The following is a 23,120-nucleotide window of genomic DNA, read 5'->3' as shown; positions in this document are numbered from 1 at the left end:
TGAAACTATAAATCTTATTGTAATTTGCTTTTATTTCCCAATGTGCTACATTGTGTCTCTAGGTTATGAAATTTTAGTTGAAAATAAAAGGACATTTTCTAAAATGAAAAACACAAAAAAGTAAAGTTGCCGCAATGGTCTGACATTCCTGTAACTGGCACTTTGCTGGTGGTGACATCTCTCACCAGCCCACCCGCCCCACTATCATGTAGTGCTGCAGCTGTAGGGGTATATATACCTGCTATGGAGCATGGGAGCGGAGGGGGTATGGCTCTTGTGAGCATGAGGTTCTTATTTTTACTAGGTTATTAATATAATATACTGATCGAGGGTCACGTACTAATGTCAATTTTAGATTAATCAGATTTGTTCAGTATATTTTGGCATTAATATACATTTGTGGACAAAAGAAACAAAACAAAAAAAACCAAAACAACAATTTACATTTAATTTTATTAACTAAAGAACCAAAAATTGTCATCGTACAGACTGCTGTATAAAAAGTGGATTATAGCATAAATTATTAATCTTCTTGATACTGACTTCAGATGATATAAAACAAGTTTATTTTTTACATTTAAGGGCGTTACAGGTGCATCTGTAGAGTGTTTTGATCCGTACTTGTGTCATTATCACTTATTGTTCTGTAAATGACAAAATCTCCAAAGATGGTCCTTTGCTGACATTACAGGCAAATACAGGGAGAGTTTACAGATGCCCAGACCTCTCCTTCAGACTGTATATTTATACATCTCTATGCAAGACACTGATACAAAGAAATGTATGAAATGACTTTTCTGTAACTGTAGTGATCCAAGGTTCTACACAAAGGGAGGATGTATCAAACCTTGGGGAGAGACAAAGTACCAACCAATCAGCTTGTAACTGTCCTGTTACAGGCAGTGTTTGAAAAATGACAAGTAAAGCCGATTGGTTGGTTCTTGTCTCTCTCCATGGTTTGATACATCTCCCCTATAGTCCGTTAAATCACTGAGAATTTTATTGCAGTTGTACTAGTTTGTTGAAGCAGACTTTGTATATCCAGTCATCCCACCTGTGGCTCACCAGCTGTTTTACCACTAAAAGTTCCCACATGCCCGGCTATCATCCTGTGCCGAGTCTTGTAGCTGCATAACAACTGGAGAGCCACAACTTGCCCAGCCTGTTATAGACAAATGTAACAGATACCAAAACAGTGATTATAAAGTGAGCGGGTTAATGCTGCAGCCATTTATTGCCTAAAGATTCGCTCTTCAAGTCTACAGCTTCTCTATCAAGACCGCAGAGGCGCCTCCTCCGCCGTTGCAGATTGCAGCTAAGCCGAACTGTCCTTTCTTCAGGGCGTGAGCCATGTGGCCAACGATTCTAGCTCCTGACATTCTGGAAAAAAACAAAACGTAAATCAACAGCAAGCAATATATACAGGGGAGATGTATCAAACCTTGGAGAGAAATAGAGCTGAGAAGTGGCCCAAAGCAACCAATCAGCGTCTGTCATATCATAGACTGTGCTAGATAAATAAGGGGGTCATTCAGGCCCGCTCGCGAGCAAAGTTCGCTCGCTAGCAGGTCGATGTTGTGAGAATGCGCAAGCGCACGACGGAGGGAGCTCCGTCGTGCGCATACGCGAGACCCGGCGAGTGACGAGAAATACGTCGCTCGGGGTCTCGCACCAAAGGGGGCGTGCTGTCGATGGTGACTGACAGCACGCCCCCTTTGGTGGGCGTGCCGGGGGCGTGGCGGCCAGACGGAGGCGTTCCCATGGGAATGCCTACTGTCTGAGTCCTGCCCCACTGACATCACTAGTGATGTCAGTGGGAGTGATTTTGGCTCTGATAGAGCCAAAATCAGTCCTGGGCTTGCGGAAGCGAGACCCTACCGCAGGGTCTCGTCGCAAGCCCGATGGTCGCGATGGTCTTTGACCATCATCATGGACGCTCGCACCATGAGGACGCTCCATTTGCAGGTAGGAGGGCCCTGATTCAGAGCGAGCGCTCTGGTTAGAGCGTTCAGCTCTGAATCAGGCCCTAAGTTAGATGCCGATTGGTTGGGCAACTTCTCCACTTTATCCCTCTCCAAGGCTCGATACATCTCCCCCATACTGAGAAGAGGTGTAATAAAAGAAATGCTAGCCGCTCTAGAACATTAAGTGGCAGCATGAAATTCTAATATATACCAGAGGCACAGGGGACTTATCACCCTACTACTCCATATAGGACGGAGAGCAGTGCACTCCTATACAGCCTTTCCAAGCTCAGGTAGGTGAAGATCTCTCACAAGAATTGAATAAATTAATAACCTCACTAAGCCATATTCAAATGATTACATTATGTAACTAGGTCACATATTTTGGATGTATAGACAATGAATAAAATCACGTTTCGGCCATAGATATGACACTAACATTACAATCACCTCTAGACAGAATTGGATTTTTACACATAGCCATTCCCCACAAGTGATCGGCTTTTCCTCTACCCTCATCATGTGTTGCTGCTAATTCTTGGACGTCTTTGTCTGTCAATGTTACAGGAAAATAAAAAAAATAAAAATTCTTCCTTTTATAAAGACACTTGGCTTTAATACAGAGAGCAGGGCTCTCGCCTTCCTGCAGGGCCGCCATCAGGGGGGGGGGACTGGAGTAGAGGAGGACCCGATTAGTAGCAGTGTGGATTAGCAGCAGGCTGACAGCTGGGTGCAGCTTCCACACGATAAGCACCCATGGAGACACAGCAACGGCCGCGAGCCATTCAGAGCTCGCAGGCTGGCATCCAATCAGGAGCTGTCTACTACCAAAGCCAACAGCTGGACAACCTGTCAGAGCCCCGCATTACCGTCAGCCACCATGGATCTGCAGGGACACAAGATGCCTGAAGCTGGACTTAATCACATAATGGAACGGCACTGGGAAAGGTAGGGACAGTTTCCTTCTTTTAAGTCACTGGCGGGGCGTCACGGACATCTTCCCCAGAAGAGCTATAGACAATTGGGGCCACATGTAATAGGGTGAGAGTTTAGAAGATGTGAGCGAAAGCTGTCACATTGTTAAACTCAGCCAATGTAATAAAGTCATAGAACATGGAAACTTGCATGTTTTTCAGACTCAAAAACTTCTCATCCAGGTATTTCCCGTTTTGAAAATACAACTCGATGTATAAAGGTGCATACACACTAGACGATAGAGGAACAACTGTACGATTACGACATCATAATCGTACAATCATTCATCTTCCTGTGCAGTGGAATAATGTGCCAACACTGAACGATATGTCGTGCAGGACAGGCACCCTCCCTCATCCCCGAACATGCCCAACCTGACGATATCGCCAGGTTGGGCAGTATGTTCAGGCGATGATAGATGACGAAAACGACATTTTTCTGGACGATTTATGAACGATAACATTATATTGCTCATTTGATCATCTAGTGCGTACGCACCATTAGGGTGACAGTTTTACTGCTAAACTCTCACCCTATTACATTTGGCCCTTGATGTTTGTCTAGGTCTAGCAACCTATGTCTGTAGGAGCATTTTAGGTCCAGGACCATGCCTCAATAATAGACACATCCTTATTACACAGAGTACACTGTTATCTAAATGTTATATATGAAGAGCTTTCATTTATTATCAATTTATACAGCCTGACTGAGAGCAGCTGAAATGGTGAGTGAGCACTTGAAACATTTTTATTATAGTTCTCCTATTACCAGCTTTCACCTATCCCTTATTCTACTCCTCCCCATGCTCCCTGCTGTACCCCTCTGCTCCCTGAGGGGGGGGGGGGGGGGGGAATGTCATATCATATGTGCCCACTGGGTCGGAAGGGAGCCCTGCCTGTACTGGGCCCCCGTGATTCTCCAGTAATCGTGTCATTAAAACACTGCAATTATGAAATTCTGTTTCTGCAAGTTATGTTCTTGGCTGGATTATTTTGTGCGGTGCTGTTGAACCCTTTTGGCAACATAAATAAAAATTATTATTATTATTATTATTAATAATACTACAAGCACTTATTTATGTAATAACTCTGCCCAAAGCTGCAATTCTCTACGCTAATACCGCTTGCCTGTTTTAAGTGGACAGTTGGGTTGTCAATGTCTTACTCCTGTAAGCTTCCCATTCATATAAACTGGAAGTTCCCTGAGTATGATGCGAGGTGTCCATGCATTAATGTTCAGGCTTACTGCCTGCCAGATGTATTTATTCCATTATCCAATAGGTGCTGTGGCTACATGGTTACATCTATATCCCAAATGTGATGCTTTTCTTTATGTTAAAGAGACCTATTAATATTGTATTATAGAACACATAAAAAGGCTTGTGTCACTCACCCAATGGGGTGGCCGATAGACACGGCTCCTCCGTTGATGTTGACTTTTGCAGGGTCGATATCTAGCATTTTTATATTGGCCAAAACGACGACACTGAATGCTTCATTGATCTCCCACATGGAAATGTCTTCTTTCTTTATACCTGTGGCACTCAGGATCTGAAAAAGAAAATGGGTATAACAAGAAAACTTGCATAATATAAATGCCGGAAGTTATAGATGATTATAAAAAAAAAAAATGCATACAAAACAATAAAAAAATAAAAAATAAAATGTATATACAATGAATGCTGCAAAGCAACTAAAAAGTGGTCAGACAGTTCTAGCAAAGACATCTTCACACAGGGTTGGACTGGCCCACCGGCAGTGGCGTAACAATGGCCTCCGCAGACCCCGCGGTGGCTTGTGGTCCGGATTAAAGGGGGGGGAGGGTGTTGATTTGGAGTCGCACTGGCAGCTAGCCGCCCGCAGCAGCAATTGAGATTATAGACACAGCGCCGCCGTCTTGTAATGTGGCACCGGTTGCAAGTGTCGAAACTGAATAATTGGGTAAGACAGAATCTGTTTGGCAATCAGGAAAACCTGCACGACGCCATCTTGTGAATGGCAGCAAGACTCCATTTTAGAAAAGAAAGCTTACACAAGCGCCAGTTTGTCAAAAATACATAGTACACAATCCACAGTGCAAAATTGATAAAAGTAGCAATTTTGCTACTCACAACACAAAGTTGCTAAAAGTAGCACGAACAGCTTTTTCACAATCTTCCCCTAACACCTACCGACGGTGTTTAGCAGACATAAAATAACTTTCCAACACATTAAAATCACCACAGACTTATATTTGAGCAGTAGCAAAGTAGTGGTGTTTTCCCCTGCATTCACATTAACACATACGCGATGTAGCAAAAAGTAGCAAATTAGTGGTGTTTTCCCTGCACTTCATGTTAAACATAGGACAACGCAAAATAGCTATTTAGACGCACAGCCAGCTTTTTAGTGATCTTTCCCAAACCCATACTGGCATGCTCACACACATACACAGAAGCCTTTCCAACTTAGTGCTGGTCGCTAAGTGCCCCACAGACCCTCAAACGCACAATGCACTTTAGTGTCATTTCTCCCCGCATACACATTTAAAAGCAATGGTCCCGCAGCGTGAAAGGAATGATTATTACTTGGTTTTATAGCAATGTCAGCATATAAAGAAATTAATGTTTTCTGTAACTATGGCTTAGTAAATGACAATTGGACCGTGTTTGGTGCCGTACTGATCTACTCTGTTCCCACAGCGTTCCGGTGGCATCGGCGAGAAGATCAGAACATGCGGCTATGAAATATGAATGTTAGAGAGAATAACTTCTTGAAATGTTGTATGCCATAGTTAGATTAGATTTATTATGCAGCGGGAAGGTGAACACAATCAGGCTGTTAGAGGCTGGGTTGAGTCTTTGCACTGACCTATGAATTGTACCGTAACGGAAGAAGCAAGAAGAGGAACCAATGAGAACCTCCCAACGTATTCTATTGTATTGCTTATCCCAGTATGGGTATATATGTGAGTGCTCTGAAACAGGATGCCAGTCTGCGGTGTTCCTGTTACGCTGTTTGACGAAAGGTCTCATTATTGATGCCGGTATCTGGTTCCAGAGCGCACGCATATGTATTGACTGTACCTTATGACCTAATGTTTGTACAATTTATTTAGCGCTCAATGTTAGATCATAGTGTGGTAACATCTGTACTTTTACCTGAATAATAATCTTTAGCGCGTTGGACCGCTATTCAACTGTCTTAGAGTTTTATTAATGGTATAATTGAACACAGCGCTAATTGGCGACATCTTGTGGTTTTAGAAGGTATAGGCAGGTTTTTGTCTTAGAGGTTTACAGGCAGGAATGTACTAAAGGTTCATTTGCACAATTCAACACAAGCCTATAGGAGTTTGAGGGCAGGCAGCCAATCAGCAGCGGCTGCCGGTTCCACAAGCTCAGATTTGCTTGTGCCAAAATGATGGCAGTGCTGTGTCTCTAGTCTCAAGGGTTGCTGCCAGTGCGACTCCAAGTCAACATCCTCTGTGTTCCAATCCTCACGGGTGGGAGGGTAAGAGGCTGCAGGAGGGGGAGGGGAATAATGTGTAAAATGGGCATTACTGTGTTGCATAATGTGTAAGGGGCATTACTGTGTGGCATAATGTGCTATAAGGGGCATTACTGTGTGGCATAATGTGCTATAAGGGGTATTATGGTGTGGCATAATGTGCTGAAAGGGGCATTACGGTGTGGCATAATGTGCGGTAAGGGGTATTACTGCATCATGAAACCACACACCTTTTTCGGGAGTGCCCATGCCGGAGGCGCACAAAGTTTATAATTATGGAGGAACAGGGGAATTTCACTTTGAGCCCCACCCCTCCTCTGGGAGTCAGGTTATACATTGTTACTCTATGAGAACCTCAGTTACCTGGTGGAGAAGGACTACGGATGAACATGGGTACTTTGTTCGCCTTTATAGAAACTAAACCAAGATTCGTCCTGCCAATCAGTGTGGGTTGTCCCGACACCACCCTGTCTCCTCCTCTTATTGGCTGTAGGCTACATTATACTACATTCCCAGGACTATGGTATATTTATTGCAGTGTATTGTTATCATCAATCTGGTATATTATCATGCAAGTACTAGCAGTATTTACTATACTCTCTAATGGTTAGCCAAACCCCAGTGGTGGCTGGCCACACCCCTTAAGCACAGGACCCTACCACTGCATTCCCTCAGTGGGCCCTTCATGCCCCAGCCCAACACTGGCTTCACAAACAATTTATGGAATTAAGCGGGCCATACATGTACGGCCCGATTCCCTGTTCTGCCGACGTCGATCAGATCAGTGGTCAAACACAGCGATCCTCGATGATCGGCGATCCATTGGGAAGTTTAACATGTTAGGAATTCCCAACTCGCCGATTCCGAACAATTTTTGGGTCGGACTCTGGGAATTGCGATTGTCCAATATGTTAGAATTCTCCAATCCCGCGGCGTCGGCAGATTGGAGTAATTGCCCCAATGCAGCCTAGATGTATGGGCCCCATTGCTCGCAAAATAAGTTACATTATTTAAATTTACAATATAGTGTCCAATAATGGAGAAATAATATGTCCTACCTTGGGAATGGCATATGCAGGTGCGATAGGGAAGTCAATAGGATCTACTGCAGAGTCAGCAAAAGCTGTATAAGAAGCAAAAATACAAGAGACCCTCATTGTTAAACAAACTATACTCCATATGAAATGGTAAATTGCACACAAGGCCGCCGATTCAAGCTTAGGAGCAAGGAAAATTGCACATGGGCAAAACCATGCAGGTGGGGCAGGTTTAAATATGTTGAGGGGCGTGTATATGTATAGCGGGGAGCCACGCCCTGCCCTATTTCTAAAGGGCAAGAAGCACCCTGCCCTCCAGCACTGCGTCCCACTGAAACAGCCTGCGGGTGACGTCCCCACCAGCGGTTCGCAGTGTCCCGCAAGTGGGAAAACTGTGGTGTAGCGGTCACTGCCCGTGAATGGATGCCGGGCGCATGCGCCCAGCATCCATTCACACTGACAGCGGCGCTTGGGGGCACCCCCGGCATGTCCGTAAGGGCCGGGCACGCCCCCAAGAGTGACGAAAAGGAGATGAGTCTTAAAGACACACCCCTTTTTCTTGGCCACGCCCCTTTTCAGGCACGCGCATATGTGCCCTTTCTCTAGGTCCTGCGTCGGACCTAGAGTGAACACTATCGTTCCATCTGATGTGCTGCATATCAGATGGAAAAATGCAACCACACAATTCATCAAATGAAATGGGTGGATTTGGGGGTACACGCTATACGATGGTCATTGCGATCCATCGCTGATAGCAAGATTGACCAACATATCGTATAGTGTGTACCCAGCTCATTAGAGATACCCGCAGAGTGGGGTTTCTCTGTTATAAACATCTCCTCAGCAGGAGGCTGAAATCATTAGCATAATCAGGTCCCGGAAACTATACATGCGCCTCCACCTGCCTACAATGGTACCACCAGCCCTGTGCTGATTTATCCTGGGGCTCCCATTGGGTGTTGGCTGCCAGGGTTATACTTGAAAGTAAAGCGACTAAATACAATTGTGGAACTAAAAGTCCGAGCAAGGCCTGGTAACCATTCTGTGATTGGGTATGCTGCCAATGGTGCTTAAGATACGTGCAGCTTAATACGCACATATAAAAGGACATCTCTGCAGCTGTAGGTTCCCATACGTTCAGACACAGTGGTATAAACGGAAATATTGTCTGAAGACAATATACATTTTGTCTCCTTAATTAATAGCAAATGGAGTTTCTGCATATAAAGCAATGATGGCTATGTACTCTGAGCTCACTGTATAATGTGTCCTCCTTGCCAGTTGATTTGGAATCCTGCTTTGATGAATGGGTTTTTGTTGTTCACAGGTGACAATGGGATAGATGTATGAAGCAGTAAAGAGAGTGGAGAAATTGCCCATGGCAACCAATCAGCCTTGAGTTTGCATTTATCAAGTTGCTTCTGTCATATGGTGTGGACATGCAATAAAACCCTACAGAGCTTTCAGTTCTTTTGAAGAAACTTTGGGGAACCCAGTATCTTACATACCAGGGAATCTGCTGGGTGAGGCGTAGGCTGTGGTCCCAGCAGTGGCTACTTGTACATCAAGCTGATGTTCTACACATGGAAAGCATCATCATGATGTATTTCACTGGAAAATATTACGTGATCTGCGCTCCCTAGTGTTCTGGGACAAGTTGCTGGACATGATCGCACCTTCATAGAAGCTAACGCACCTTCCACAAGGCTGTACAGACAAGTCTGACAAAGTGAGTGTAGCCCATGGTTGAAGCAATGCCTCCAGTTTCTATTGATGGATTTATATTTTTATTACTGATAGCAATGCTAAGGTGCCATTGGATCCTTTGCTCGGATGAAGCCCAGCCACAGTCCTCTCCTTACACCTCAGTTACCCCTTTGATCCTATAACTTGTTGATTTACATGGTGGACGTGTATTGGGTTGTTTTTAGCAAAAGTGACTTTACATAAATAAAAATAGAAAATACCTATGATCCGTGCCAGAGGTTTGACTTTCAGCTTGTCTGCGGCTGCCAATGTCATTAGGACCAAAGCTGCCGCCCCGTCATTCAGGGTACTAGCATTGGCTGCAGTTACAGTCCCTAAAAACAAAAAAGGCAACATTACAGAAATGCATCACGAGCCCAACCACCCCATCTAGACTAGGCTACAGCAACCCATCACTCTCCAGCTGAGCCTGCAATACAAGTCCCGGGACACTTGTATAGTCGTTCCATAACAGATGGAGAGCACTGACGTCTGAGCTAAGCAGCATCTCTATTTGTTAAATCACCAGGCTATCAGGAGAGCTCAGCAATAAAGGGGTAATTATGTCCCTAGAAGAGGACCAGCGAGCCCTTGTCGTACTTTTCCCAGAGACTTTTAAATCAGTGGGCGGAGCCTCCACTATTGACAAAAAGAGATCCCTCCTCTGCCCCATCATACAGAGGGTCCTGTTCGTATTACACCACACGGAAGTAGATCAGTGCTGTATAGGAGAGAGATATATATATGAGCATCACCTCACCATTGTCTTTTTGGAAAACAGTCTTGAGTTTTGGAAACTTGCTGAAGTCTACTCGCTTGTACTCTTCATCTTCCTGTACAACAACGTCTGGTTTCCCTGCGGGACAGAACATTCATGTAATTCAATGGGAAGATGATAGCTCCGTCCCTATACACACGTCAGACTGCTTCCTGCCTAGCAGGCTGATATTATATATTATATGGGAATTGTGGGAATCAGATAATACCATAACAAACACTAGTGGGTAAATTTACTAAGATTCAAGTTAGGTCGAGATTGCAATCTCGGGTGAGTCTAGGCATTTTTTTCAACTCGCAAAGAAACTCGGGTGAGAGGTCTCTCTTTTCACAGTAAAACTCGGGTGAGAGGTCTCTCTTTTCACTGTAAAACTCGGATGAGATTGCAAACTCGAATAAACTCACCATCTGCCAAACTCGGAAGCACTTTTCATGAAAAAGATACAACTTGGGAATTAACTAAGAAACAAGATCACAATCTCGGGTGTAATTGTAGCAAACTCGCAACTAATTACAAGTTTCAAATAGACCACCTCCTGATCTGCGAGTCTGGCAGAAACATACACAGATCAGTGTGATTTGTGTATGTTTCTGCATGTAAACCTTATGTAGGGTTAAATGTGAAAAAAAAAAAAAAATGACGTAGAGTTCCCCCCAAAAGCATAAACAGCCCCAGACTGGTTCCTAAAAACACGGTGAAAAAAATTTGTAGGGTTCCCACTTATTTTAGGAACCAGCACCTGGCTGCTGACCACATCCTATATTCACCTCCATCCTGGAGCTGGTCTCCGTAGCATCCCCCATAAGTCCCGACCAGAGCAGACTGTAGCGGTGTATGTGTTGTCACATCCACCGCTACGCGGCTTCTGACGGGAGACCCCACGTGTAAACTGTCAGAAGCCGAAGCCGTCAGCCACTCAGCGGCCGCTAACTGTAGAGCTTGGGGTGTTAATGCTTTGGCCGGGGAAACCCGGGGATAGGGTCCCCCTGGCTGTGGCATTACACCCTGGCCGGATTAGAGTCCGGTGCTGGTTTTAAAAATAGGGGGACCCCTAAACAATTCCCCCCGCCCTATTTTTAAAACCAGGACTAGTCAGCCGCCAGGTGCTGGTTCCTAAAATACGGGGGGAACCCTACACGTTTTTCTCCCAGTGTTTTTAGGAATCAGGACTGGCTGAGCCGTCCAGAGCTGGTTATGCTTTTTTTTTGGGGGGGGGACCCTGTGTAATTTTTTTTTATTTTTATTTTTTATATATATTAACCCTTTTTAAACAGGTAGAACACACAAGCATCCTTCACATATCTCACTGATATGTGCAGGCTGCTTGTTCGGGAGCGTTAGGTAGAGAGAAGACACTACAATCTCGTAAAGTGCAGCTCTGATGAGAAATCTCGAACTGCTTCACCCTCAGCCAACTCGAACTCAGCTAAACATACTTCTTAGTAAATTTGAGAGTTTCAGAAGCCTTAAATCACCCAAGTTTCGGCGATGCTAATGGACTTTACAAAAAATTAAAAAATAACTCGATCAGACACTATTCTTAGTAATTTTACCCCTAGGAGGTAGATTTACTAAAGCTTCTAAAAATGAAAGGTGAAGCTGTTACCCATAGCAACCAATAAGATTCTAGCTATCATTTATGTACTACTTTCTATGAAGTATTAGGTAGAAGCTGATTGGCTGCTATGGGAAACACCTCCATTTGTCCTTTTAGAAGGTTTGATAAATAATCCTGTTAATCTCACTGGGGGGAATTCAATTAAATGCGATGATGAATAGCCGCAGGAGGGAGCTCCCTGAGCTATTCAATACACCACGCTGTTTGCCTGACCGGGAATTGGTTAAGTCAGAGAATGCCGGTTTTCGCGACTAAACCCGGGGAAGCCCGGTGATAGGGTCCCCCTGGCTGTGGCATTACACCCCGTACGGATTTGAGTCCGTCATGTTTAGTCGCGAGAACCGGCATTCTCCAACCAAAGTGCCGGCCGCGCGCCCGCCACTTTTGTTGGTTTTCTCTGCTCATTCCCAGGGGAAATCAATTAGCCTCCCAAACAGCGTGGTGAATTGCACAGCTCCGGGAGCTCCCTCCAGCGGCTATTTATCATCGCATTGAATTCCCTCCTGGGTGACAGACACTGCTGATCCACCACTGTATGCGCACAAGTTATCAATCTGACATTTCTCAATCGTTTCAAATCTAGATTAGGCGCATAGGGTCTCCTTCTGAGGCGCATAGTATGCCGATATCGGATGTAGTAGAGTAATTTCTTTTTACTGCGCATGCATCTAAGTCGCACCACGATTGCGTTCGTACAGAGTTGCAGTTGCGATTTCACACGCACGCACGTAGAATGGTATTGAAAATGTATTGTGCGCTCCTGGCCGGTGGCTATTAGTATGCATGGAGATGGTCAGTCTTATAAATGTGTTATGGGAGTGTCGCATATGTATGGATTAACATCATGGAAGGGCTTGTAATGATATTAGCATAAAGTCGCGCAAAAGATTAACACAGTCGCCGCTGCGTCAGATTTAGAATCAGGACCAAAATATGAAAAAAAAAAAAACAAGAAAAGCCTGGAGACCTTTTTGTTGAATAGTAACAAGTGTTATTTCATTTGCCAACAAGCCGGAGGCCCAGGCGGCTTTACTCCTGGTGTAAGAACTGATGGCGTAGTTATCTTGCTCCTCCCGTCCGATGCTTAACTTCTTAGCTGTATTTTCTGCACAGTTTCCCTGCAGTAAAACAAAACACAGATCTAACACTGAACATAAGACTTCCATAAAGAGATACTGGATAGTTATACATCAGATATTATGGCTTCTTCTACAACACTGAAACATTTAAGCAAAATTCTAATGGGTATATTTACTAAAGTGAGAGTTTTTAGAAGTGGAGATGTTGCCCATAGCAACCAATCAGATTCTACTTAACATTTAACTAGCACCTTCTAAAAGATAATGGGCAACATCTCCAATTCTAAAAAAAACTCTCACTTTAGTAAAAATACTCCTAAGAGTAAAAATACTTTAAATATAGCACAAGCTACAAGATGTCCAAAAACAATAGTAAGAAAACCTCACATCCTTAATTAAATAAACCCTAACTATAGATATTATAATGTAACAAATTGGACATAAAACGTCTGATGCAGAGATTATATAAATCCATTTGCATAGCGTACCGTGCGCAAATTCCCACCCAAGATGAGCCCATGCAAGTACCAGAATGAAACGCATTGTGATCACACCTACGTGTACTGACCAGTGTGTAAGCCTGCTAGGAGATATATCATTTGCACCAATATAAGATAGGTACAAGTACACCCTGATGATGATGACATTAGTGGTAAACTAAACGCGTATGCTGCCGATGCAGTGTCAGAGGCATCTCCGGATGTGCACAACTCATACGCCATTTTCCCGTGCACATTTCTTTTGAGTAATGTACGCCAACTCTACACTGGCACCAAAAACAGGGGTAAAACATTCCATATACAGCATACAGAAGGCATGCACAACAATATTATAACATACCATATGAAATTTATTGTAGACGTCTGTCAGCCCATCTTTGACAATTAAATCTTCCAGTTTGAGTCCTCCGTAGGGCGTAGCTCCCCTACTCATGCAATAGGGAACATTAGACATACTCTCCATCCCACCGGCCACCATTACTTGCTGTTTAAAGCAGAAGAATGGAAATAATCAATATCAGGACTGGAATTATACGTTGATTGGCAACAGATAAACAGTAAATAAGAAGTAGCTTGGAGACACAATGTAATATTACAGCTACTGTTTTAGCTATGCAGCTACAGACATACAAGTACAGGTGTGGGGTCTATCACTGGAATTAAAAAGTTTCCTGAGAACTTTCCATGTCCTCCCTCTTCCCATATACTCTTACACTGCTTTCTCCAGCACCAAATACCCTAGAGTTTTGCTAGAGGAGGGGTACATATATTGAGCTATGTGTAATCAAAGCATATCAAATAGAAAAGCAAATCACTCCAGTGGTACGTGTTCCTCAGGCTGTCCAGCGAAGGCTTGTGCAGCTATATACATGACAACGCGTGCTGGGAATTCCCGTACCCATTTCCACTACTACATTGATTTTCAACTCGCGGCACACTGAACAAGATTTTAAAATTGCTAAAAAGGCACACCATCAGTCCCTCACGGGAAAGAACACTCACAAATTGGCCCCCCACAGAAAAAAATAAAACACAATGGCCTCCACAGAACGAAAACAAACACATTGGGCCCCAGAGGGAAAAAAATTAAATAAATAAAACAAAATGGTTCCCCACAGAAAGGAAAACAAACACACATATTTTCCCCCTCAGAAAAAAGAAAAATCACTTTGGCCTCCCTGAGGAGCCCAACACTGCCCGGGCCAGCAGTACAAGTAAAGTCAGCTCTGACTGCACTGACCTCGCGGCAACCTTGACAACTGCTCGCGGCACACTAGTGTGCCACGGCACAGTGGTTGAAAAACACTGCACTACTGTGTACATGTCAATTGTTAACCAGTAGAGCACTGGGGTCATGAAAACCACACTAGCGCAATCATAACAGGAGAATATGAAGTGCAAAGCTGAGACATGTGGGATTAATGAAGACTGCGGTGGTGGGGGGCTGTATCAAACCTTCTACGGAGGACGAGTGGAGAAGTTACCCAGTGCAACCAATCAGCTATCATTTATCTAGTACATTCTGTAAAATGATATCTAAAAGCTGATTGGTCCGTATGGGGCAACTTTTCCACTTGTCCTATTTCGAAGATTTGATACATCTCCCATTATGTTCTGTTATCTCCACTAAACTGCAGAATTCACGGTGAAATACTAAGCTGTTATGACACCTGAGAGTGCAAGATAGCGTGCTAGTGTCCCCGGCACAGGCGTCATTCTATAACCCTGCCGCAGTCTGATCCCTCACCTGGTGTCCACACATAAGGCTCTGTGCTCCCAGCATAATGGACTTCATTCCGGAGGCACACACTTTGTTGATGGTGGTGGTAGGAGTGGAGACTTGTAGGCCTGAAGTCAGCAATGAAACAAGAAACAGTAATTAATCCATGTTTTTAATAAAACACAGAGTGTTGCCTGTTAGCAGACACAGAAAATGTACCTGCGCCAAGTGCCGCCTGCCTTGTGGGTGCCTGTCCCTGCCCAGCTTGCAGGACATTGCCCATGTACACCTCATTCACTTCCTCTGGCGGAATACCTGGGGACAATACAGAGAAGAGACATGTACAGTTTGCATTTGAACGGTCTGGAAATAAACTCATTCACCGCTTTGTCAGGCTGCACATTTTATTTTCTTACATAATGGAATCAAAACACATTTGTTTGCCTCCAAACTACTTGAGTGACTTGTGTACACTGTTGACCATCGTTTTCTCCTGCACACCGATCACTCACCTGCCATTTGTGACACTATTCTTTCCTCCACTATTCACTTCCTGCCTATTGGACAGAGGGCCTGATTCAGACCCGCTCGTGAGCGCTGAGCGCTCGCAAGCGGGTCGATGTTGCCCAAGTGCGCATGCGCACAACGGAGGCGGCTCCGTCGTGCGCATGCGCGAGACCCGAATAACGACGGCCAAGCCGTCGTTATGGGTCTCGCACCAACGGGGGCGTGCGGTCGATGGTGATTGACAGCACGCCCCCTTTGGTGGGCGTGGCTGCCCAGACGGAGGCGTTCCCATGGGAACGCCTACCGTCTGGGGCCGGCCCCACTGACCTCACTAGTGATGTCAGTGGGAGTGCTTTTGGCTCTGATAGAGCCAAAAGCACTCCAGGCTTGCGGCAGACGAGACCCTACCACAAGGGTCTCGTCGCAAGCCCGATGGTCGCGATGGTCTTGACCATCGCGACCATCATTTTGGCCTCTCGCTATAGCTGTGGGTGGTCACTCACAGCTATGCGAGCGGCCAGGAGGCCGCTCCAAAAAGTAAGAGGGACGGCCCTGATTCAGAGCGAGCGCTCTGTCAGAGCGTCCGGCTCTGAATCAGGGCCAGAGTCTTTAGGGTCTCTACTTCTGGCCCAGGTATTCCTGCCCATCCCTTCACTCCTACTATCTGTTAGGGTCCCACAAGGCTCAGCCCTCTACTTTTCTCACTTGCTCTTAGGGAACTAATTTCCTCATTCAGATTTCAGTAAGACCTCTCCCCCCTCCCCCCCTGGCATCTCCTCCTTGGTACTATTGTATAACCAACTGATCGACTGCCATCTCCACACTACCTAAAGCTCAACATGCCCAAAATGGAGCTCATCATTTTGCCATCCCACCAGAGTTACCGTCTCCTTCACCGTCAGTAACACCATAATATCCTCTGTCTCCCAACTAGGTTTCCTTGCCGTCACACTTGACTCCTCACTCCGCTTTATTTCTCACATTCAGTATCTCTTCCAGTCACTTTAGAAAATTTTCAGAATACGACCATAAATTACCCAGGATGTTACCAAAAGTCTTATCCATTCTCTCATCATCTCCTGCCTTGTCTACTGCAACCTCCTCCTATCCATCTTACATGTTGTAGCAAGACTGATGTCCCCCTTTATCCATACCAGTTTGCAAATCCCTACACTAGATCTCCATGTCTACCAGAGCCCAATTCAATATACTCACTCTGCCCTGCAAAGCAGGTAAGGATCTTCCCTCAATAACACTTAAAACATCTGAAATCTAATCTCAAAATACTATCCCTCTCACCCTTAGATCTACTCCCCTCTAGTAACCTCCTCTTACTCCTGCCTACAAGACTTCTCCCATGCCGCTACCCAATTACGGAATTCCCTACAGTGCCCAATCTGAACCGTTTACAACCTTCATATTTATAAAATGTTCTTCGACATCACAGCTCTTTATTAGAGCTTACCCTACTCACACCTATACTACTTATGTACCTGCTCGCTCAACGGCAGCTTTAATGGCAATGGTGCCAAGTTTTGTGGCGGGGAAAGATGACAGGGACCCCTGGAACGATCCGATCGGTGTCCTTACTGCACTTGCAATGACGACTTCCTGGCAGGAGAGCACGTAAAAGAACCATTAACAGAAAATCATACAATCACATAAGAAACAAAGTAAAACCTAGAAACTATGCCACCACCGCTGCAGTTCCCAGTGCGCACTGGCGGGACAATTACCATATAAAAAAAATGGTCTCTATTTAAAAATCGTATTTATATTTTCAGTTATAATGAGACAAGTGCTTAGATGAAATGTTATCAGAGCTGGCATTACGGGATGATGTAGTTCATATCTTGGCGGTCAGGGTGCCGACTCCGGAATACGTTATTTTGTGTTTCTTCAAAGTCACAAAATCACGTAAAGCCACTAACAGACATGGGCCATATACAAATATTGCAGTCATTCGGATATAAAGGGGCATATGTATCAAAGCTTGTTGTGAGATAAAATTGTGAAATATATATCACCAACCAATCAGCTCCAAACTATCATTTCTTAAACACAGCCTGCAAAATGTAAGTTAGAAGCGGATTGGTTGATGATATATATCTCACAATTTTATCGCACATCAAGCTTTGATACAAATGCCCCATAATGCACACAAAATCCATGTTGCAGGAACCCAGTCGGGATTGTTGCACCCCAGTGTACCCCCAAATTTAAGAAGAAACCCATGATACAAAATACTTACATTTAAGGCGTGCTGTGACGAGGCGTAGCGCTGCGCGTATTTCAAGGTCTAGAAATAGAAGAGAGAAAAAAAATAAAAAGAAAGTGTAAAGAATTCACTTTTACATACAGTACAATAAGGAGATGGACATGGTCTTGTATTATTCAGAACTAAATAAGAAAACGTACAAAGATTAGTACTCTGTATTCTGGAAGCATCATGTATATTCTGCTTATTTACACAGACAACACAAAGTCACACGACCCGAGGTTAATGTTTAGTTACAATCACTTGTTCAACTACGATGTGAGCAATAAAAACAGATGTCAGTACAATGTGTTACATATGTGATTCTGGGATTACAGGCTTCAGGAGAGCCCATACTGTAACTGCACATTTCATTGTCACAGATCCAACATAACAAACTTGATTTAATATGAAAGTTGCATTAGAATGACTATATCTTATTTAACTGAATACTTGACCAGGGGCACCGTGGGCCAAGATAATACCTTTACATATGTATTACTGCCATTCCTCCTGTCTTCAGGTTCTGTAAAGCGGTAAAGCAGATACGCCGCCGTTTGCCAGTGCGTATTGATAAAAATAATAAAGAATCACATTTTTTAAACACACAGAGGATATTACAAGGAGCATGTTGTACTAGTTATAGCGACAGAAGAAGAAAATCATTAATGGATGGCTATTCTACAGTACCTGGGGGTGTCCGCGCCACCGATTACCAGTATTGTGTTGTTTAATATATTTGTTATAGTGTCTAGTTATCATTATGCCAAGGTATGTGAATGGATGGTCCAGATCAGTGGGTACAGCGCTGGCATTGATGTACTGTAGCAGAAGTAACAGCTATAGAAAATAGAAGACTTGTCCCAATCAATGTTTAACCCCCCAGTTATTCCAATAATTACCAAATGTTCATTATACTTGCCCACTCTTACTGATTGTCAGGGAGACTCCCTTAAATAGTAGCAATCTACCTGATGAGTCTAGGGGGTAAATTTACGTAGATGGGAGTTCTATTTAAGAAGTGATGTTGCCCATAGCAACCAATCAGATTCCACTTCTCATTTATCTAGCACCTTCTAGAAGAGAATACCTGGAATCTGATTGGTTGCTATGGGCAACATCACTTCTTAATAGAACTCCCATCTTAGCAAATGTACCCCTAGCAATCTCCCTGAGTGCACCGAACGCTCATTATGTAGCTGTTGTATACGCGAAAAAAAAGAAAAGAAAAAGAAAATCAGAGAAATACACATTCAAATTAGATCATCTGTGCTATTTCCCTGCACTGGTTATAAGGCACAATGATCCCTATGGCTACATGCATTTTCATATATGCTTTCTCTTGGCCACTTGTAGAACACAATACATGAGCGAGCCCTGAAAAGTATCAGTATGTTTTCATCAACATGTGGATCTTACTAATGGTGCATACACGGTCAGATTTTTCTTCAGATCTGAACGATAATGATTTGAAAAATCGTTAGATCGTTCATATATGAAGGAAAATCTGACATGTTTGTCCGATGAACGATGCGCGTTCCTGCTCGTCAGATAACGATATCGGACATCTGATGTGTTTGCAGTCAGATTTGGACGATTCCATTCATTTTAATGCAGTCAAAAATCGTTCGTAGTTCAAATCGTTGGTCAAATCGTTCAGATCGTTGAACTGACACATCTGACAAATCTGACCGTGTGTATGCACCATATCTGCTTTGGGGCTTATTTACATTTGGATAAAAGTCAATTTTATGACACGCCTCTCAGATGTAGCAGTACACGCCCACTTTACCGCCGCGCTCATAGGTGCTGCTTTCACAACCACCCTGAAATGCTTTTTCAAAAATAGGCAAGTATGATGCACGTAGTGCTGTTTCCTGTGACTCTGTACTTAATAAGTAACAGGAGAATACCCTCTGTATATAATACTACTATCTTCTCCACTCGGATACCCAGTTGCAATCCTCTATTTTGTATTATTTTATTAACAGCCGATGGTTCTGCTGCTGATACAAACAATGCTGGGGACAGAGGTCACCCCTATCCGGTAACTGTGGCGTTCAATAACAGCGTGCACCCCTAGTGCCTTCACCAATGTCTAGCTATAATGCATTCTAACCCATATAATGACTGTAGTAGATAATGGTTTTCCCCTAACTATCCACACAATGCAACAGACTGTAATGTAGTGATCATTCTAGCACTCTGCACCTGTCACACCTCATGCAGTGCCTCTTTCCCGTCTGGGGTGTCACTCTCTGCTCTGGTGCTTCTAGCACTCTCAGCTGATGCAACAAACTGCTGAGATACAGACCAGAGCGTGCTAGAAGCACCAGAGAGCAACACCCCTGGCAGGAAAGAGTAACTGCGTGGGTTGTGACAGGTGCAGGGTGCTAGAATGAAGATAGAGATATATATATATATATATTATGTGTTTGCTGCATCGAGTGACAGTAATACTGGGACTCGTGTGGGAGATGTAAATTGGGGTTCAAACGCCTAATGTTTGTTGAGGAGGCCTTCCCCAATAATACGGCTAATCTGGTCACTGTGAGTGAGGATAAGAAAATGTCTGCCAGCCAAAACTAAAGCCAACAGCTTCAAATCTGTATTGATCAAGGATATGGGATGATACCAGCAGCACTCCATGCAATATATTATTATTATTGTTTATTTATATGGCGCCACAAGTGTTCCGCAGAGCCTTATAAAGTACATAAACAAATAGGTTGGATTTATAGTGACTTACAGTACAGTACAGTACAATACAGGACATGGATAATATACATTGCTACCTTCGTAACCATAACACCCAGATACGCAATAATGCAAAGCAACCAAGTGTTAGGTGCCCTGGTAGAGAGTAAGAAGTAGATGAAGGTACAGTAAAGAGAAGCACAAGAGGGTAAAGGGCCCTGCTCATAGGAGCTTACATTCTAATGGGGAGGGACAGACAAGCAGGGGTGACGCAGATGGGGTAGGCAGGGAGGAAGGAGCGTGTAGCAGCAAGTTAAGATGAGAACTGGAAGGCTTTGATGAAATAACGGTCTGGTTTGGGAAATAATACGGTGATGGATATTTTTAATTGAGGGTGACAATCCTCCACACTCAACAAAACATTCAAAGCTTTCCAGTAACTAAGAGCATTATATCTCAACATTTTTTATATTCTAACATAAAATCTGCCCAAATATCTGCCAGTCCTGTAGCCCTGTCGGGTGGAGAGGAGTTACTGGCATCCGTTATTTCTTCAATGTTATTTGGAGCATAGTTCTGTGTTAGGAATCAATTTAGGAAACATAATGTTATCTGTGTATTTTTCTAGGACAGAAATACTGTCTCTTGCAGTGGAAGTACAGTACATGGGTTATTATATAATAAGTCTTGAATCTATATGACGTTTGCTACATGATTTCTAATAGTTATGATAGGGAGGACATCAGTCATACCTTTACAGCCTGTATTGCCAATCATTTACACCAATCCAGCTCCAAACTCCATATATTTGAGATATTGACCTAGTATTAATGTTTTTCCTGTGATTTATTAGCTAAGTACCGATGCTTTACCTCTGCTGTTTTATGTGCTAGCACTTTGCCACTTTTTTGTTTTTTTCCTATTGAATACATTATAATGCAGCGATAGGCAACCTGATTCACTTTGGGGCCACATTAGGCGACCCTCTAATCTTTCGACATTACTCTAAATCTAAATCAGGGATGGGGAACCTTTTTTCGTCTGAGGGCCATTTTAATATATATAACATTAATCGAGGGCCCGGTGCAGGCCACGCCCCCTCCATGTGATGTCGCACTGGGGCGGGACCACAATCGCTGGTGATTACAGCAATGCCCGGAGCATCCTGAGGATGCTTCGGGGAGCTGTAAGGACAGCAGTGTGACCATCTGATGCATCCCAAGGATGCTCCAGAGGGCACTGCTGCATAGATTCTGGCTGCGGGGTGCCAATCTAGACACCTTGCTAGTCAAATGAGGCTAGCAGAAAAAAGCTCAGAGGGCCAGACCAAATGATTCCGAGGGCCTTATACGGCCCCCGGGCCTGAGGTTCCCCACCCCTGATCTAAATAGTAATATAAACATACCGCCCGCAAGTTCTAAGTAATGAAGATTTTTCAGATTTCAAGGTCTCCATCTCTGTCAGGTCTGAAGCATGGGGCTCCTATGAGCAGCTGTCCCAAGCCCCAGCTTATATCAATATAGTCATTTCTTCCCTACATGGAACTCACCAACCACCATACTGCACCGTTGCCACAAGCAATGACTGAGTAAATGAATAATAAAGACTTATGGATCTATTTACTAAGCAATGTTAGGAGACAGAGTGAAAAGTGATAAGGTGCCAGCCAATCAGCTCCCAACTGTCATTTTTCAAACAGCCTGTGAGATGACACCTGGGAGCTGATTGGCTGGCACCTTATCACTTTCTTATCACTTTTCACTCTGTCTCCTAACACTGCTTAGTAAATAGACCCCTGAGAACTGATTAAACATATGTGCAGAAACCAGCAGTAAAACATGGCAATGTACCAGGAGACGAGGGCTTGGTAAGCGCTGCACAGCTCCAGAGCTACGTACGTGTATAGTCTGGTAGGGCTATTGCAAAGCAGAGAGCTGTACAACCAGCTGCTGAGACACAGCAACCAAACTGATATAAGGTTCAACTAACCTACTGCAAATACAACAAATGGACATCAAAATCTGATTGATTGTGCCTCAGTGACACAAGGGACAACAACAAACCTTCTGCACAGCTGTTCCCCAGCACAGGCTCCACCAGTGACCACTGGCTGCCAGTACTCCCTACCAAGGGCACCCAGGCATGCCTGCAAGCTCCCTGAGAGTGGGCTCCTGACTGCCAGCAGCAGGACACAGTCACCCAGACGTGCTTATGTGGTACATGAGGGGGTACTCACTCGGGCGGTGCGGGACAGGTGAGCCCCGGGACGCGGAATACAAAAGGCCATGCCTGACTCTGAAGGGTCGAACTCCTGGCAACTGTCACTTCAGCAAGTCACCTCTAGCCAGGGCACCGCACCACGCCTCCGCCGCAGACCAATCAGCGGCAGCGTGTGGGACCGACTATAGATCTTATTGGTTGAAATAATGGGCGGTGCGGCCAAGCGTTATCGGATTGGAGAAGCTTCATGGGGGTAAGTGCCACACATTAGCCATCTTTGATATTGGCAAACGTTGGGATTCATATGGTCCCATTGTGTCATGCACACAATCACTATGTAATGTGAAACAAAACATGTCTCCACTTTGTATAAATGCTTCTCCATTGATGTGTTATTGTCAGTAGTTTGGTGTATTAGATCGTATAGGGGCATTAGTAGATCATCTTGACTTAGGATGTCAGTGGGAAGTTCAAGGATGCTATAGCGCATGATTGTGTAGGGTTGTTAGGAAAATAAAGCCTTTTTGTTTTGAT

General features: G+C 44.2%; 1 protein-coding gene across 1 annotated transcript; it reads right to left on the bottom strand.

Annotated features, from left to right (window-relative positions):
- Window positions 1-434: 434 nt before the first annotated feature.
- Window positions 435-22,732, bottom strand: ACAT1 (acetyl-CoA acetyltransferase 1). The gene is made up of 12 exons (XM_088456756.1): window positions 22,603-22,732; window positions 17,664-17,711; window positions 16,906-17,023; window positions 15,125-15,220; window positions 14,933-15,033; window positions 13,526-13,669; window positions 12,574-12,724; window positions 9,971-10,066; window positions 9,432-9,545; window positions 7,486-7,550; window positions 4,332-4,489; window positions 435-1,380 (listed from the first exon to the last, which is right to left on the bottom strand). The coding sequence occupies exons 1-12, from the start codon at window positions 22,651-22,653 to the stop codon at window positions 1,260-1,262; spliced, it is 1,263 nt and encodes a 420-aa protein (XP_088312882.1). The 5' UTR covers window positions 22,654-22,732; the 3' UTR covers window positions 435-1,259.
- Window positions 22,733-23,120: the final 388 nt, after the last annotated feature.

Source organism: Taudactylus pleione, unplaced genomic scaffold, assembly GCF_031769625.1.
Source record: "Taudactylus pleione unplaced genomic scaffold, aTauple2 ptg000711l, whole genome shotgun sequence".
NCBI lineage: Eukaryota > Metazoa > Chordata > Amphibia > Anura > Myobatrachidae > Taudactylus > Taudactylus pleione.
This window is presented reverse-complemented; position numbering and strand designations above follow the sequence as displayed.